The sequence below is a fragment of the Staurois parvus genome, unplaced genomic scaffold (genome assembly GCF_062004578.1).
Source record: "Staurois parvus isolate SC_StPar_1 unplaced genomic scaffold, SC_StPar_1.0 ptg000147l, whole genome shotgun sequence".
NCBI lineage: Eukaryota > Metazoa > Chordata > Amphibia > Anura > Ranidae > Staurois > Staurois parvus.
In genome coordinates, this window is record NW_028317943.1 from 24,882,768 (window position 1) to 24,902,369 (window position 19,602).

General features: G+C 39.6%; 1 protein-coding gene across 2 annotated transcripts in view; it reads right to left on the reverse strand.

The window, feature by feature from the left end:
* The window catches only part of HMGA2 (high mobility group AT-hook 2), a 149,031-nt gene that overhangs the window by 80,012 nt on the left and 49,417 nt on the right, over positions 1-19,602 (reverse strand). The window contains exon 6 of one of the 2 annotated variants that reach the window (XM_089674149.1): positions 17,270-17,356. The exons of the other annotated variant lie outside the window; for it this stretch is intronic. Within the exon in view, the coding sequence (XP_089530275.1) occupies positions 17,270-17,356 (87 nt within the window). Of the gene's footprint in view, positions 1-17,269; positions 17,357-19,602 lie in introns of those variants that run through there. 2 annotated transcript variants of the gene reach the window in all.

Sequence of the window (19,602 nt, forward strand, 5' to 3'; positions counted from 1 at the left end):
ACACTAGTTTCATTAATAGTGGTTAAATGTATTTGCCTGGATGTTAGCTTTAACCCTGTCACAGCCAGTGCCTTTTTTGCACACGTTAAAATGCAAACTTTAAACCTATAAATTACTTAAAACCCTCAAAACATTATACATTTTCTGATAGCAGTAACCCTGTAGAAAAAATGATGGTAGTTGCATATCTTTTTTATGTGCTTATGGGTTTGATAAGCACAACTGCTCATTAAACCCGTATTTTAAGAGAAATATGGCAGCATATAAAATCACTTCTATTTAAAAAAAGAGGAAGCAGACAGCACATTAATAAAGTAAAAAAAACACTTGCATGTCAGTGTTGCAGCGGACATAATCCTAATCATAATGTTGGTGGCAGCAAAATGGTGACAATTATTCTGAGCAGTGGCACAAATCCAGAATGAGAATGCAAGTTCTTTGCAGTTGCAGTGTCATCAGCTCTGCCCAGTTCTCTAAACTACAGAAAACCTCCGGAGGAGGGAGGTGAAATGTAGTCCTAACACACCTCCTGTCTTACGGTGGCAACACTGCTCATCCAGAGATACAGTACAGTGCACAGGAAGAGTGTTAATGGCAAGATCATCCTGTGAAAATAATAAAATGAATGCAGCCACTACATCTAAGGGCTGTTAAGCTGCAATATATTACAGTTTAGAGAGCCAGGGACTCTAACACAGATCAACACAAAAATAGATCCAAAAATCATGCATCATAAAATCGGAGCTAAATCAGTCACAGATATTTTTAATGAAAGTCTTGGTGTATACTATTTATATTCTCAGGGATTCCTTCAACGTTTGTGAGATTTATTTTCTTTTTACAGTGTTTTTCTGCCAAAGTTTAACAGAATGTTTCCTTCAAGCAACTGGCTATTGATTATGTATGGAGGTGGCATACACTAGAAGTAGATTGTAATTTGGAAAACTGAGAAATTAAGTTAAATATTTTGCATGTGAGGCATGCCTGTTCTATAAAAAGCATGTGATGTCTGTGTGTGACCATATCTTTACTGCTCTGACAGAAAAATCCTTTCCAAGCTTTCCCTGTTTCAAGAGTACACAATGAATCACAATCATGTGGCTTAGATCCCTGCCAAATTCCTTTTTTCTGCTACCACTATGACTGTCTCTGAGTGTTGCCAACAACATTTGTCTTCTTGCCAAGATCAATTGGCTGAGTGCTGAAGTGGGAGGCAATTTCTCTTTTTTTTCATAATGAAACAAACAGGCAGAACTCATTGTGTTTTGTTTTCAATAATAAAAAAAAATGTATAAAATATAGAAAGGAAGAAGTTTGCATGTGTATTGCAGACCCCAACTTTGTCACTTCTAGTGCATTAGTAATATGTACATTGCAATAAAAGACAGAGCTGAGGCAAAATTTTCCCAACATCCTCTACAACAGGGGTATCCAAACTTTTGACTCTCCTAGGCCACATTGGAAGAAGAGGAATTGTCTTGGGCCACACAAAATACCCCAACAATAAGGAAAGCTGATGAGCAGAAAAAGTCAGGCAGATCACAAGGTAATGATCCACGGTATAGATAATGTACTGATCTGAGAATAAAACTTAATTTTTTTGTGATATTTTTATTATTAAAGGGGGCAACATAAAACTAGTGCGATATTGGACATTGTTTTTGATAAACTAAAGCATCAATATCTGGTTCAAATCAGGGACAGATTCGCTAATAGCACTCTACGCACGTGACCACAGGTGCCCTTCCTAGTTTTTTTTTCCTTTTTCCCCGACCTCGTCACCTCAGGCCACCCGTGTGCCTGAGGCCAGTAGGGGGGCAGTCCCTGGTCCTGCAGCAGGTGACACTGACAGTCAGGGGTGATAGGTGCGGCAGTGGGGATAGTTCCAAGCACTGATCTCCCTGTATGGCTTTCAATGAGGCAGCTAAAAGTCGCTTCTCCTCCTCTACCTCCCGTGGAATTCATCTGCTTCACTGAAAGCCATACAGGGAGATTGGTGCTTGTAACTGCCCCCACCGCTGCCCCGATCACCACCCCTGACTGTCCATTGGATTTCCCTTTATTTTTGGGCCCCCCATGTGATCCTCAGTGCCAGATCTAGGGGGGTGTTGGGGTGGGCTGACCCCCCCCCCCACACACATTTTACCTGTGACCCCCCCCCCCCCAGGTATCGGATGCCTCATCTGTGTTAAACATCCATCTTCTCTTGCGTTCTCACACAATGCCCAGCCCCTCCCTCCATCCTCCGCACCAATGGGAGAGGTGAGAGGCTGGATCTGCTCTGCTTTCCTCTGTGCCCGCCAGACTCCAGTCCATGCAGTTTCTGTGAATGAGATGTGTGGGCGGAAAATTGTATACAGAGCAGCTGGCAACTCTGTAATGCTTCTGTCTGAGCCAGTCATTCAGGGAACATCCATGTAAGTTAGTCAGTCCACCCGTCCACCCTTCATCCATTCCCTCCCTCCCTTTCTTCTTCCATTCCCTCTCTTCCTTCCTTCATCCATTCCCTCCCTATCTTCCTCCCTTCCTTCATCCATTCATTCCCTTTCTTCCTTCCTCCATTCATTCATTCCCTCCCTTCTTTGCTTCCTCCCTTTCTCCATCCATTTCTTCCTCCTTCCTTTCTTTCCTCCATCCATTCTCTCCTTCCTTCTCACTATATGATGATGGGACTTGTAGCTCCACACATACATGGGGAACTGCATCACCCTGAATCCCAGCAGATTATATCTCAAGGGTCCAAGGAATATGACACCCATGTCTTTTTTTTTCTGCAATACTGTGACTTGTAGTCCCAAACATGGGGAATTGCATTAACCTGAGCCCCAGCTGAATGCATAGAGCTGCAAGTCCCAGCAGGTTAAAGATAAAGCTTTGAGGAAGATAAGTGTTCTTGTCTTTCCTGTGATGCTGCGACTTGTAGTCCCATACACACATCAACCTGAGTTCCAGCAGCTGATGTTACATAGTTAGTCTGGCTGAAACAAGACAAAAGTCCATCCAGTTCAACCATAAAAAAAAAAAAGTTATAATCCTATACCCACAGTTGACGCAGAGGAAGGCAAAAGATACCCAGCAAAGCATGATCCAATTTGCTCCTGCTGGGAAAAAAATTCCTTCCTGATCCCCTGAGAGGCAATCAAATATTCCCTGGATCAACTTTACCTATAAATGTTAGTAACCAATTATATTCTGTGTATCCAAGAAAGAATCCAGGCCTTTTTAAAGCAATCCACTGAGCTGGCCAGAACCAACTCTTGAAGGAGTCTTTTCCACATTTTCACAGCGCTTACTGTGAAGAAACCTTTCCGTGTTTGGAGATTAAATTTCTTTTCCTCCAGACATAAAGAGTGCCCCCTTGTCCTCTGTGTTGACCTCCGGATGAATAGCTCTACACCGAGTTCACTGTATGAACCACTGATGTATTTATACATGTTGATCATATCCCCCCTTAATCTCCTCTTCTCAAGAGAGAATAAATTTAGTTCCTCTAATCTTTCCTCATAGCTAAGCTCCTCCATCCTCCTCTTATCGGTTTGGTTGTTCTTCTCTGTACTTTCTCCAGTTCCCCAATGTTCTTTTTGTGAATTGGTGCCCAAAGCTGAACTGCATATTCCAGATGAGGTCTTACTAATGATTTGTACAGGGGTAATAAGATATCTCTCAATCTCTCTCTGGAGTCTATACCTCTTTTAATAAAAGAGAGGATTTTGCTCGCTTTAAAAACCGCAGCTTAGCATTGCATGCCATTATTAAGCTTGCGATCAACAGAACTCCCAGATTCTTCTCCACCATTGATTCCCCCAGTTGTACCCCCTAGTATGTATGATGCACGCATATTCTTTGCCCCCAAGTGCATAACTTTACATTTATCAACATTAAACCTCATTTGCCACATAGTTGCCCAATTAAACAGTGCATTGAGGTCGGCTTGTAAGTTGGAGACATCCTGTAAGGACGTTATTCCACTGCACAGATTGGTGTCATTTGCAAAGACTGAAATGGGATATTTAATCCCTGACCCTATATCGTTTATAAATATATTAAAAAGTAAGGGTCCCAACACTGAACCTTGGGGTACACTACTGACACCCCTAGACCATTCAGAGTATGAATCATTAACCACTACTCTTTGAATACGATCTTTTAGCCAGTTTTCTATCCATTTACATACGGATTTTTCCAAGCCCATATACTTTACCCTACACATGCTGAACTGCAAGTCCCAGCAGGTTGTAGGTGAAGCTTCAAAAGAAGGAGTGCCCATGACTTTCTTGCGAATGGGGGGGGGCGCACTTCAGAATTCTCTGCCTATGGGCTCCTGAGATGTACATCCAGCCCTGGGTTCAATGGATGTAGTATCAACTCTCATTTTTCTTTGGCTGCATGTGAATGCATTTCTACAAACCCCCCCCCAAATTACCATTTTTCAGTTTATGATTTTGTGTTGGGCCACATTCGCAGCCATCTTGGGCCACATGTGGCCCATGGGCTGGACAACCCTGCTCTACAGCAATGTATGCATTTTACTTCCAACCTGAAATTCAGTGCGGCATACTCGTGCAGTTAGGACTAGTGCTATAATGCTGCTAAGTGGGCACAAACCTGTTAGAAATCTGTCCTTGCGTCATCTTAAAGCCCCATTCTCCAAAAAAAACTTGGAGAATGGGGCTTTAAGATGACAATGAGCATCATAGCAGTGATACCACCATATCTCACTTCAAATCTCTAGAGACTAGCAGTCAGAGGCAGCCGTGTCTTAAAGTGTAACTAAAGGCAAAACTTATTTTCATTATGGATAGAGTGGAGAGGGATTAGAACTCTTGTCAGTTGTTAATGCTGTCTTTGTCTTTGAGATTCACCCTCTCTATTTGTCCTGTTTACCATTATCATTGAAAGTAAAAGAAAATCCCCAAGGAATTCCCCTATTTTGTAGAGATTTCCTCTCACTTCCTGTTTGGCTATGGGACAGGAAGTGAAGGGAAATCTCCGCAATGGGAGACAGATGGTGAAAAAAAAATCTGACGGGTTATAACCCTCCCTTGTTTTTTCCAAAATGAAAAAAAAAAAAAAAGGTTTTCCTATAGTTCTACGGTACTTTAAATCTTCAACTGTAGATACAGTATATGGCTATGAGACTATATACAAAGGAACGCCAAAGAACACTTTCATGAACCACTGTTTTTCAACAGGAATTCAAGACAAAATATATATTTTTAAGAGTACTGTCTAGGCACAATTAACATTTCTAAATTATTCACTTTTTGATTGAAGTTTCACTTTAGGTAGGAAGCTGAGCTAACCTGCCCTATGTGGGCATGACAACCTTTGTTGATAATGATCAGTGCATAACCAAAGCAAGCATGGTTCTCAGGAACCAGAATCGGAGTGAACAGTGTTCTGTGAAAGAACTATTATCAAATGTAATTTCTATAAACAGAATTTTAAATCTCAGTTTTAACTACTTACTGAAACATTTCAAAATGCTAAGGGAAGAAAGATATATTAGGACAGGAATACACAAAAATGTTTACACTATTCTGTTTTAGAATTAAAGTTTTCACAGGAGCCTGCGCACAAATAAATAACACATCTAGAGATTCACAAAGTGAAACTGCAAGATAGCACTTTTTACTGAAGGTAAGAATCCTTGAATGAACGTATGACTCTTGGCCCTATTCCATGCAGATATATCAAAGTGTGTTTGGTTCTGTTAAAACCACATTATAAATAGACTGTACAAGTTGCAGATATATGTGCAGAATACACAAAGTACATTTAACGTGGCAAAAAAAAAAGACATGGAATTTGTGGAATGAATACAGAAACTACCATGAAAAGGTATTGTAAGGTCATTGCACATTAAGATTTCTGTATGTTAGCTAAATGCATCAGAGTTTAGTTAACTAAACATAAGCTGTGTCATAACACATATGCAATTTTGCACATCTTGACAGTAGTCCTCATGCACACTGGACATTTTTACAGCTGCTGTTTTTGGCTTTTGGCGGGGGGGGGGGGGGGGGGGGGTTCTACAGCCTGTAAACTCCCAAGCATGTTATCCTATGTGTCCATGCAACAGACTGTAATCAGCGTTTTTTGGCAGGGGAATTTTTTTGGCTGGAGAAAAAGAAAATTGTTTTTAACGTGACTTTGCACAGCTAATGTTACCAGCGTTATTACAATGTGCAGTGTGCATGGAGCCTTACAGACATTTACAATTCAAAAACTGCTTTCAACTGATCTCAGGGCTATTATAATTTTGATAGCACTTGGACAAATTCACAGAACCTCTAATTTATTAATGAAGTGGACCTTTGCTGGCAGGGGTGTTGTGGGTTGCAGAATATGAGGAGGCACCCAATCCAGTCTTATTCAACAAGCAAGATATTCCTAAAAAAGTAAATTTAGAAAAGAAATATGTTTGATTAGGTTTGTTTTGTGTGCATGCTTGTATGTATATATATATATATATATATATATATATATATATATATATATATATATTATGCCGATCCTTTACACTTCACCTAGTGTTACCCGAGAAGTGTCTGTCCTCTGTGCAATGTTCTTGTCTGTACAAATTCTAACCCTGGACTAAAGCCAACTGGCAAAGAACAATACATCCCTTGCTGCGGCTTGTTCTAGCAAGGCCCTCCACATTAAAAACAGTATCATTAAAAAGTATAACTTATGCTCAGAATATTTTTTATTTAATGTAGAATTTTTATCCCCCCAGTCCGTTTTCCCATTCTTTATTTCCTAAAGGGAGCAAAGAATAGAGAGGGTGGAGGATATTCAGTATTTGAATGCTCAAAATGTCATTTTCAACCTAAAACCAAAATGTACATTCTACTCTATAAGCATACTTGTGTATAAGATGTGCAGTCACCTGTCAAACACTGATCTTGAAAAAGCAGAACTGAGCACTGGAAAAAAAACATTTCTATTTACCAGTCTTGGATTCTATCCATTGGTATAGGTTTGAAAGGGAAAGCCAAAAGTCTTCAATAGTAGGCCAGGGTGGCATGTGATTTCTGCAAGGCCAATCAACAAGCAAGCCATACTGTATATCTATGCCCATTTTAACATTTTAAATGTAATATAATGTATTACAGAAATCCACTCTTGTAATATTTCATTTAGCAGAGGCAGAGTGCTAAACTGGAGGATGAGAGTACAAGAAACAGCTGGAAAAACAAAAGCACATCAACAAATGACTGACATCTTAGATGATGCTGTAATTACCTGTGGCTTCTATTTGCCTTCAGTTTACCAAGGCTAGGTTTGGATCGATTTTCAGAGGCAGTGCTCCAAAGCACGTTACAATCCTGTTAATGTAATGCTTGTTCTCAACCCTTTGAAGTATGGCTGAAGCTCTTTTGTCCATACTTCTATGGATCACAGGAATGCACTTAGTTCTGCACTCCTGTGACTCAGATTCAGCAGGCTTTAGCCTGCTGATGTCACAGAGCCTGTCCAGGCTCCGCAGGGATCCTGACAATAACACTGGGATCCACCTTAGATCCATGACCGACAGCTGGCTCGGTCTGTCAGAATGCCGCTGGGAGACTGAGCCAGCCGCTGCCACAGTCTCCACAGCCCAGCACTCCATTGAGAACTGGAGGGGTAGAGCAGAGGGCTGGTGACTGACAGTCACTTCTCTCTACTCACTGAAGACAGAGTAATCATTTGTCTTTGATCACTCAGTTCTCAGTCTTAGGCTGCATTCACACTTAAGTGATTTGTAGCTTGAAGCTCAAAGCTCCAAAACCGATCAACATTTTAAAAAAATCAATTGTTTTTCTATGGTGCATGTTCACACCTGATCACGTGAAAACAACAGATTTTCAAATTTTGAGCGTTTTTGGAGCTTCAAGCTACAAATCGCTCAAGTGTGAATGTAGCCTTAGAGACAGGAGGGCACAGAAGAAGTATTGGACCAATGCTGTATTCATGCAGGAGGATGTAGAACCCCTGACTTCTGGCTGGACAGCCCTGATTGGCCCTGTGTTGATCACATGCACTCAAAAAAAAAAACCCTCTAGCAATAGGCACCAAACTGAGCATGTGCAGAGCGTCTCCACACGATATGTCTTATCAGGAGATAAGAGGGGAGCAATGGAAGAAGGGGAGGATCAGAGAAGTCAGGATCACACAGCATTTTTACACAATGCAGAGGATAAACCCCTGAGGCTCCACAGTGAGTATAACAACCATGCTTTACTGCATATACAGACTGATTTTACTGTTGTGGGTTTAGTAACACTTTAAAAAATAACAAACCTACTGGCAGAATCAACATGTAAATCAACTATGTTACGGGGACTGTTGTGTTAATGCTATTGACAGACTATCATATGTCATTTTTTATTTTGCCAATGATTCCACTTTAATTTGCGATCCACCTGTGCACTGTGCCTCCTGATAAAAACTTATCAAAAGAAATGCCATTTTGCATATAGTAGTTGTAGCACTGAAAAAGTGCTTACATAATTGATGTTTCCTTTATAATGTCCGAGTGATCGAATGATCTGTCTAAAATTTTTAAATGCATGTCAGAACGTACAAGTGGCACCTCCCATCGTTAGCAGTCTACATTTTTGTAACCGCTTACATATTTTTGGTAAACCACTGTAAAATAAACACACTTTCCAAAAGCCGAGCAATAACTCATTTAAAAAGGCATGTGGTATAATAGCAATTTCACGTTGCTGTAACACTCCCCTTCCCAAGATTTATACTTCGTTGTTTTTCAATAGGGAACAATTAGAAAATACATATGGTAAAAGATCATGTTCACAGCATTAGACTCTAATGTTATGGAAACTTAGTTGCAATTTGCTGAAGCAATATACCTTACAATGAACGATGTAATCCACCTGGAGCCATGACATATATGGGGTTGATTTACTAAAGGAAGATAGACTGTGCACTTTGCAAATGCAGTTGCACTCATTTGCCCCAAAGCTTGACGGAAAAAAAAAAAAAAAAACATTTTTGTTTGCACATGATTGGTGTGGTAATTTGTGGAGCTTCCCCACATTCACCATAGTACATAGTCTTTTTGCCTTTTGTAAATGCACCCCATAGCTTATTTTTGTGAATTGTGAAGATAAACCGGTACACAAAGGCCTTTTGGGCAAAACGTTTATGATAGATTGTTTTTGTCAGCCCATCTACAGTGGTCTGAACAAACCTTAAAACTACTTTTACTTTGAGGACATATTTTGATAGTTAAGTAAGGGATTGCAAGTCATTGATTGTCTGCCTTTTAAAGGTGTCATAAACCTGTGACCTGTAGTGCACCTGTGCTTGAGGCAACTGGATGGGGACTCCGAGTACATCTGCTGCTCTACCTCATAGCTTCTCCAGCAGAGTGCAGTGAAAGACTGCCTGTGTATGAAGCCTAGAGCATTCTCAAGCATGGGAAACCCCCGCCCCCCTCAACCATGATCTGTGTGGCTTAGGGATGTGATACGCTAAACGTCAGCTGGCATTACAACAACAGATGTTATACAAGGAGGTCATCCCAAAACACGGAAAAATATACATATTTGCGCATATATGTTATGAGAGAAGACAGATGCAGATAAGCACTTGATTCTATACAACAAAGGCTGAGGAAATGTAACAGTTCAACTATATACTGCAGAGAAATAGTGGACATTGTTTCAACAGCCAACTGGCATTAAAAATATTTTCAGATAAAACACTGTAGAACACAGATCATATGCCAATTACAATGTTAATGGCATGCTCTCACACCTGCCATCATGTCTGGATTTGCATCTAGCACTAACTTCAGCATTTTCATTTGTACCTACTGTGTCAGATCTATGAAGATATTACTCTCCTAACAAGAAATTCAACTGCAAAGTTAGGTTCTAAAGAGATGACAGCTCACAAATCTCTGGACGTTTTCAGACAAGTTCATGTGAATGCAACAGTTTAAGGTAAAAAATGTTTAGGCTTTAGAGCTACTTTAAAGTAATTCTAAACCTTAACCACTTGCCCTCTAGAGGATTTACCTCCCTTCCTGACCAGGCCATTTTCTGCAATACATCGGCGCTGCCTTAGTTTAACTGACAATTGCGCGGTCATGCAACACTGCACCCAAATGAAATTTATGTCCTTCTTTCCCCCACAAATGGAGCTTTTGTCGGTGGTATTTGATCGCCTCTGCATTTTTTATTTTTTGCGCTATAAACAAAAAAACCTGACAATTGAGAAAAAAAATATTTTTGACTTTTGCTATTAAACATGTCCAGTTAAAAAATTTAAAAAATCTATTTAGTCATAAATTTTGCCCAAAATGTATTCTGCTACGTCTTTGCTGAAAAAAAAATCCTAATACGTGTAAATTAATTTATGTGAAAGTTATAGCGTCTACAAATTGCGGTATATTTACTGGTATATAGGTGGTGATCAGCGACTCATGGTGGGACTGCGGCAGCCTGACACTGGGGGGGAACGGTCGCTGACATCCCCAGTGACACTAATACAGTGATCAGTGCTAATAAAAAGCACTGACACTGGGCAGGAAGGGCTTAATATCTGGGGTGATCAAAGGGTTAACAGTGTGCTGTTTTACTCTGTGCTGTGTGTTTCGCTGTGTAAGCACATTGCTTTGTGTTGCTCTGCTATACTTAAGTTGCAGCAATTAGGATGGCACCCATTTAAATTAATGTGTTTTGACTTGTCATGTGACTGTTGTAAGTCACATGAGAAGTCACAGCAGTGTGAACCAGGGCTAAAACGGAGCATGAATCTTTCCAGCTGGGGCAAGAACAAGAACAAAAAGCTTTTACTAGACTAGATACACTTCAAATATGCCAGTTTGTTATGCTAGAAGGGGGATTGGGTGGATCTGTACTAAGAGGGGGGAAATTTGTGTTATGCGACGGGCATTTGTGTTAGGAGGGAAGATTGGGGGGAAAATTGTGCTAGGAGGGGGGATTGGGAGGGGTTGTGCTAGGAGGGGGGATTTGGGTGGGGAGGAAGGATTTGTGCTGGGAAGGGTAATTTGGAGGGGGTTGTGCTAGGAGGAAGGATTTAGGGGGATTTGTTCTAGGAGGTGGGTTTGGGGGGATTTATGCCAGGAAGGGGGACTTGGGGGACAGGATTATGCTAGCGTGGAAGTTTGAGGGGAAAGAGGATGTGTGCTAGGAGAGCTGAAGTAGAACTACAGGTGAAGTTTTTTTTATTTTGGGTGGGGAGGTGCAAGTAGCTGGTCTTGCCTAGGGCGCAAAATAGTCTAGCATCGGCCCTGGGTATGGTAATCAAGATAAAGTAAGAGTGCCCACATCAAGGACACTGATATGCACAAAGATGTGTTTCTAGTGTAGTGGATAGCAGTGAGAAGCTCATAGTGTGCAATGATATCAATGTAAGAAATTTCTGTAAAAAACTGAAGGTAGGAGTTCAACTTAAGCTGCAAACATACAGTGACCTACAGCAATTCTGTAAAAGACAAGTCCTGATATGCCACTATGTGGTTATTCTACTTTCTGAGTTTTTGTCTTTACCAACGCTACAAATACCCAACAGCAGCTCTTATTCAGCAATATAACATTCAGCATTGTAATGGACTAGCATTACCATGCAACTACACGTCCAGCAGGCATATCCATGTTAAAATATAAAATGAGACAATTCTGATCTCATTCAAAATAAATTTTGGAACACATGTATTTGCAATGGGGGCTTAAAGTATAGCTAAAGTCAAAAGGTTTTTTTTTCTACAATGTGGATAGAGTAGGGGCTGCTGTCAGTTTTTTTGCCATCTGTGTCCTTAAAATAAACAAGCAGTGAGAGAATTCCTTTCCAAAGTGACCAACATCCCCTCTTAGGAAGGTGTAACAAGAACAAGTGTGCCAGTTGAAAGGTTTCTCCTCTATTCCTGCTCTACTGCAAATTAAACATATTGGGCCCTCACTTTTGTTACCGATGAGACTTTGGGGGGGTCATGACCTCACTAATCTATTGAAATCTAAAAAATGTTTTGCTTTTAGTTAGACCATAAAGTGGTTGTAAGAGCTCAAGGTTATTGCCTTCATGCGTTCTATGTATGAAGGTAAATAACCTTCTGTATGCAGTAGCCCCCACTAACACTTACCTGAGCCCTATCAGGATCCAGCGATCTGCACGAGAGCATCAGCTCTCTGGGACTCTCCCTCCTCATTGGCTGAGAAAGCAGCAGAAGCCATTGGCTCCTGCTTCTGTCAATCACAGCCAGCAAGCCAATAATTAGAGAGAGGGGGCAGGCCAAGCTACGGCTCTGTGTGTGAATGGACATGCAGAGCAGTGGCTCAGGAGTGAGCCTGCTTAAGTGCCCCCATAGCAAGATGCTTTCTCTGTGAGAACTCGGCAGGAGGGAGAGGCCAGGAGGAGCTCCAGCAGGGGACCCAAGAAGAGGATCGGGGCTGTTCTGTGCAAAACCACTACACAGAGCAGGTAAGCATAACATGTTTGTTATTTATTTTTTTAATAGCTTTTAATATCACTTTAAGTACTCATACTGATAGATATTTTGGCTTCAACTAAAACAAATAGGCATTTATACAATAATACTTATGTAATTATAAAACAACATTGATTTTAATGGTATTATACAGTTGTACTCAAACATTTGCACACCCTGGCAGAATTTGTGAAATTTTGGCAGAAATTGTAAAAACTGATGGCAAGATGAATGCAGCATGTTATCAGAAAATACTGACAGTCAATTATTTGCATTCTTCTGCATGAAAGTTGCACATGGGATGCTCTTGAACTTTCCAGCACAACAATGAACCTAAGCACAAGGCCAAGTTGACCCTCCAGTATTTACATCAGAAAAAGAAGAAGTTTCTGAAGTGGCCATCACAGTCTCCGGAACATAATATCAAACCACTCTGGGGAGTGGTTCATGCAAGATGACCAAAGACTTTGCATGACCTGGAGGCATTTTGCCAAGATGAATGGGCAGCTTTACCACCTGCAAGAATTCGGGGTCTCATAGACAGCTATTCAAAAGGCGGCACACGGTCATTGATGATAAAGGGGACAATACACAGTATTAGGAACCAAAGATATGTAAGCTTTTTAACAGGGGTCATTTCATTTGCTTACTTGTTTTCTTTTATGGTTGTGCCATTCTATTATGACCTACAGTTGAATATGAATCTTATAATAAATAAAAGAAATGTGTTTTACTTGCTCACTACATACTGTACACCGTGTTCCAAATTATTATGCAAATTATATTTTTCTCATTTACCTAAATAATTGATGTAAATAACAGTCAGCATAATTCTCATGTTATCAACTATTACGTGTACAATTCACATTTTATTGAACAAACCTCCTAATAACAACAGTATTTTTTTTAAACATAAAAAACTTACAATGCGCTCTTCCAAATTATTACGCACAGTAAGTTTCAAAACACTTTATAGGTTGTAAAGAACTGAAAATGGTCATTTGTTGTGTTTGCAGCATATTTACTGAAATCAAAAGCTATTTCAATCAAACTTTTACCAACATTTTAACTTTTTAAACATTTTAACAGGTCACGTTACATCTTAACATAGGACCCCTTATTTGATAGCAGCTTTACAAGTCTTGCATCCATTGAACTTGTGAGTTTTTGGACAGTTTCTGCTTGAATTTGTTTGCAAGATGTCAGAATAGCCTCCCAGAGCTGCTGTTTGGATGTAAGCTGCCTCCCACCCTCATAGATCTTTTGCTTGAGGATGCTCCAAAGGTTCTCAATAGGATTGAGGTCAGGGGAGGATGGAGGCCACACCATGACTTTCTCTCCTTTTATCCCCATAGCAGCCATTGATGCAGAGGTATTCTTTGCAGCAAGAGATGGTGGATTGTCATGCATGAAGATTATTTTATTACGGAAAGCATAGTTCTTCCTTCTGTACCAGGGAAGAAAGTGGCCAGTCATAAACTCCACATACTTTGCAGAGGTCATCTTTACACCTTTGAGGCCCCTAAAGGGGCCGACCAGCTCTGTTCCCATGATTCCAGCCCAAAACATGACTCCACCACTGCCTTGCTGACGTCGCAGCCTTGTTGGAACAGGGTGGCCGTCCACCAACCATCCACTACTCCATCCATCTGGACCATCCAGGGTTGCACGGCACTCATCAGTGAACAGGACTGTTTGAAAATTAGTCTTCATGTATTTTTCTGCCCAATGCAGCCGTTTCTGCTTGTGAGCATTGGTTAGTGGTGGCCAAATAGAAGGTTTATGCACAGTTGCAAGACTCTGGAGGACTCTACACCTTGATGTCCGTGGGACTCCAGAGGCACCAGCAGCTTCAAATATCTGTTTGCTGCTATGTAATGGTATTTTAGCAGCTGCTTTCTTGATCCAATGCATGCATCTGGCAGAAATTTTCCTCAATGTGCCTTTATCTGCACGAACCAGCCACAAATCTCTTAATAGTACAATGATCATGCTTAAGTTTTCGTGAAATATCTAATGTTTTCATACCTCGTCCAAGGCATTGAACTATTTCACTCCTTTCGGCAGCAGAGAGATCCTTTTTCTTCCCCATATTGCTTGAAAATAGTGCTCTGCTTAATAATGTGGAACACCCTCCTTTAGCAGTTTTTCCTTAAATTGGGCTCACCTGCCAATCTAATTATCACAGGTGTCCGAGATTGTTTTCAGTGATCAAAAGAGCCCTGAGACACAATGCCATCCATGAGTTAAACTGAAAAACAAAATATTTAATCTTTATGACACTTAAATAGAATTTGCATAATAATTTGGAACACGGTGTATATTACCAACTCTCCGAGGGTATGCAAACTTTTGTGCACGATTTTATAGAGTGTTGTAAAAATAAAACATAAGGTATCTGTAGAAAAATGTTAAGAACAATGTAGACAATCTAAAAAATTGTGTTACTATAATAAACTAGAAATATATGCTATCTTCTGAAGATTTGGACATTCAAACGCAAATGGTAATATTCTCCCTCTGCTAAAATGGCCAGCCATAGTATGACAATATAGCCGGACTAATCTAATTATAGGGGTAACTAAAGGTGGACAATCCATACTGACTAGAGGAGCAGTGCAACACAAATGCACCAATACAGGGCAATCTATGTTTAATATTTGTAATTCTGCTACATTATTTTCTTTAATCCCTTCGTGCCGGCGCCTTCCAGCCATTTAAGGGTTTTAGAAGCCGAGAGGCGGGGCGGGTTTAGGGTCATGTGACCGCCGTGGCATGCGGTCACATGATTGAGTAAGGTCCCAATCGAAAGAGATATGAACCTTTCCATGAGTACCGGACATGTGTGCTGGAAGAGTGCAGGGCGTGCGCTCTCAGCACATGTCTTTTTTTAATAGAAAGCAAATGTGCGGCCGCTCGGCGTCTAGGCCCAGACTAGGCCCAGACGCCGGGAGCCCGCACCTTTATGTTTGGCCGGCGTGAAGAGGTTAATTTTCAAGCATTCAGACCAATTTTAACTTTTCTTCATAAGACAACAATACATTCTATACATGTAATCCAAGTAACAATTTTAGCAGACATTTTGCTGTTTGGTAAATAGTTATGGACAACAATTATTCTTTCCCAAGAGTATTTGCCACTCAGCTAATAGGTATTCGAATGACTCACCCTTGAAAAATGGGCGCTAGTTTAATCATGATTTCTCTTACTATAAAATGTAAGTACTGAAACTAATTTGGTTGCAGTTTTCAGGTATCTTCTAATTAAGTATTGTTTAACCACTTACTGTCCGCCTGCTGTTTATAAACGGCAGGACGGTGGAACTCCAGGCACCCCCCAGTTCTAGCTTTGCGCACTCCCTGGGAGCGCGCAGCACCGCGATCCAGTGCCCGCTGTGTCCTTGTGCCCGGTGTGAAACACCGATCGTTGGACGGGATCCCGATCATGTGATCACTGATTGGCCAATCAGTGATCACATGCAAAGTAGTAAGCAAGATGTCACTTGTGACATCATTGCTCACTACGTGTGAAATCTGTGAATGATCAGAGGTCACATGGTACAAGGCTATTCACAACAGCCTTGTACCATGTGACAAGCTGTGACCAAATCATAGCTCACTCAGTATTTCTCAATGGCTGCAAAAATGCAGACAGAGAGAAGGAGAAATGATTGCTTTTACATCCTATATGGGTGTAAAAGCAATCACTGTAAAAAAAAAAAAAATCTTCATAACCCCCACAAGTAGTACAGTGTCACCATGGCACTGTACTGCTAGGGTGACAGTATGTAAAAACAAAACAAATAACATAAAAAAAAAAAAAAAAATGTAAAAAAAAATGTTTAAAAAGTATAATTTTTGGGTATAAACTAATTTGGCTTATTTTTTTTTTTTACTAAAAAGATAACGGAATACATTTCGGCCAAGATTTATGATGCAAAATTTTATAAGAAAAACACTTTTTTTCAAAATTTTTGGACTTTTTCATTTACATAGCAAAACAAATAAAAATCCCAGCAGTAAATAAATGCCACCAAAATAAAGCTTTATCTGTCTCAAAAACAAATGGTAAAAAATTCATATGGGTACAGTGTTGCATGACCGCGCAATTGTCATTCAAAGTGTAATAGCGCTGAAAGCTGAAAATTGCCCTGGACAGGAAGGGGGTAAAAGTGTCTGCACAGGAAGTGGTTAAACTGCAATGGCTCAGTCTGGTTTCATTTACTTTGCACATACATCATTTTTAAACAGAAGCCATACCAACTAGAGAATTAATCATCATGTGAACATCTACAGTCCTTCCCTATAACAGCCAAAGTTTTTAAATTAAACGTGAACTTCTAAACATAGCCAATATTTTGATGGACAAATTGTCATCATTAACTATTTCCAATTTGCAGATATGTCTGCACCTCTGCATTTCCTAGCAAAATATCATTGTACATGTCCTGCTCAATACACTGTACAATACAGGGATACACTGGGACTGTGGTAGATGCAAAACAGTCAATCATAGAAGGGGTATTAGGTTCCAGAGAAATCACCAAAAATCAATAGTGAGGTCAGTTTGACTAAAAGATAAAAGCAAGAGATCCACTTCCTCATATGCAGATTATGTACAATGTTCTTCAGTTTTCTTCCTGGACAGTAGGGGTCTGAGCAGTACACCTAGGGTCAGAGCTGACTGCTGTTGTAGAAGAATGCAGCGTGCACAGCTTGGGAAAGTGCAGCCCTACTGCTCCATGTCAACATTCCACCCCTTCTGCATTTCCCAAGGTCTCAGGCAGAAAACCCTTTTTTGTTCTTATCAGTTCAAACAAGAACAATGAATTCCTCTAGCCCACAAGAATGTGACAAGGTGCCAACAAAGCCAACCAGGAAGGTGATATATGACCTATAGGCTACAGCTCAGAAAGATTACACATTTCATTATTACATAGCAATAATCTGCATTTCATATTAACATTTGGGCTTCAGATAATGTAGCAAGATGAACATTGCAGGATCTTCATGTCACATGTGTTTGTGTACACAAGTAGCCACATTTCACAAAAGCTGGTGAAGTGGCTTACCAAAACAATAGAGCTTAACGGATTTCTTCTTTAAAATTCCTTTTTTCTCTCCCTCAGAGATAGTATTTTTTTTTACATTCTAGTAAAACATTGTGTACCAGTACTGCTTAGACCTTGAAGAGGAGGACATACTCTGAAAACTTGTCCTGAAAAATTGTATGTTAGTGAAAATAAAAATGTATCAAGGTCAGTACTCAATTGTTTCTGTTGCAAGTGCATCAACACAGCTACAATCACCTCAAGCAATTCTTTAGAATTCTAAAATGGGTATACACTAGTCTATTTTCATTTGAAATGTTTTGTTTCAATTTTCTAAATGTTAGTGGGGTCAAACTGACACTCATTTTCAGTTATAAGAAAATTCAAAGAAGCAGGGTGGGAAATTTTACCTCACGTGAACAATGAACACATTTCTAACAGTATATGTGGTTTTTGTTTGGTAAAGTCAATTTGTTTCAAAACCAAATGTTAAAAGCAAACAAAATTTTGAACTACTTTCAAACATTCATCAAGGCATCAAATGTACTGAGAATTTTTGTACAAAAGTTCGTACAAATGTTCATTCGAAAATCTACTAGTGTATACCCAGCATTACGCCTCTCTACATTAAATTTCAAGAGTACAGGGCCTCTATTGGCACTAATAATGTGTGTGGTTGCATGTGTTTAATGTGGTTCTTAAGCTTAGAATTAAAAAAAAAACACACACAACTTTGGAAGTTGGTGTTTAATGATGACAGTAGAGATGATTGGGTTTTAGGTGACCTGACCTTGCAGTAGATCTCACAAACAGACAACAGGAATGCTTTGAAGTTTAATGATAAAACACACTTTTTGTTCAAGGATTTTTATCTCAGGTCCATGCTGTATGGAGTTCCAGCAAATTTGTATCCTCTAAATTTCTAACATTTGTACAACAAAATGCAAGTAAACATTTAGATCAATATCATGAATTTTGTAATTATTCTGGTAAGGATTTCATCAACATTTTACAAACATTGCAAGTTTCCATTTGAGATTATGCCTTTAGCAGTGTTTAGCCAATATGTATGCTCAGATCTGTCAGATATACATTTTTTAAATTCTACAAGTCACAGAAAAACCATCCAAGAAAAAAGGCATAAATAATATAATATGCATTTATATTATACATACTTGATAGGAAAAACTGTAAGACCTTCTAAAATTTGGCTGTAGTAGAATAGAGGGAATAAATACAAACTGCTTTAAAAAAAAAAAAAAAAGAAAAAAAAGTCAGTTTTGGCTAAACGCAAAAAGTAACTTCTAATTTGGCCCAGCATGTTTGAAGGTAACAATTTGACCTTTTATGTTATTTAAACTGGTTAAATTTAATAAAATATTGTCATAATTGTGTAGAAATAAGGATGGGATATGTGTCTTAATATACAATTGACAATGCAATGTCAGATTATGCCATGATGCAAACTAGTGTTTTAGAAAAGGATTTCCAGTAAAATCAAACTCAGCAATAATTTATGACGGATACCTTTGCCCATTTAATTAATATGACAATCAAGCAATATGCAAGAACACCCATCATTGTGTTTGTGTGTATATGTACACACATATACACATACACACACATACATACATACACACACTACATGTACACCAAGCCTTGCACCAAAAAAAAAAGAACTTTTGAAGTTGAAGCCTGGTTAGAGTGGACAGGTGCTCTGAGTTTAAAAGAGCTAGGGACTCCTGAAAATGGTGGTTTTGGAACCTTCCACTGTAGAAATAAAATCTTCCCACCTGTATCCTCTTTTGTGAACTGGTCAAGTGCCTCACCAAATAAACACCTCAATGGGAAAGGCATACATGTTTGGTGCCCTTTGCAGGCAGCTTCAGCTGTCTAAGCTCTAACATTCTGTGCATGTGAATGGATACTGGAGCTATTCTGGAAAATTTGTCTCATGACATGTTCTAGGGCAGTGGTGGGCAACCTTTTTTTTCAACTGAGCCAAATCTCGCCAAAACCACGATTGAAATTTATTTTGAGAGCCACATTTTTAAAACTGAAAATACATAGGATGGTACACTGTTTTTAG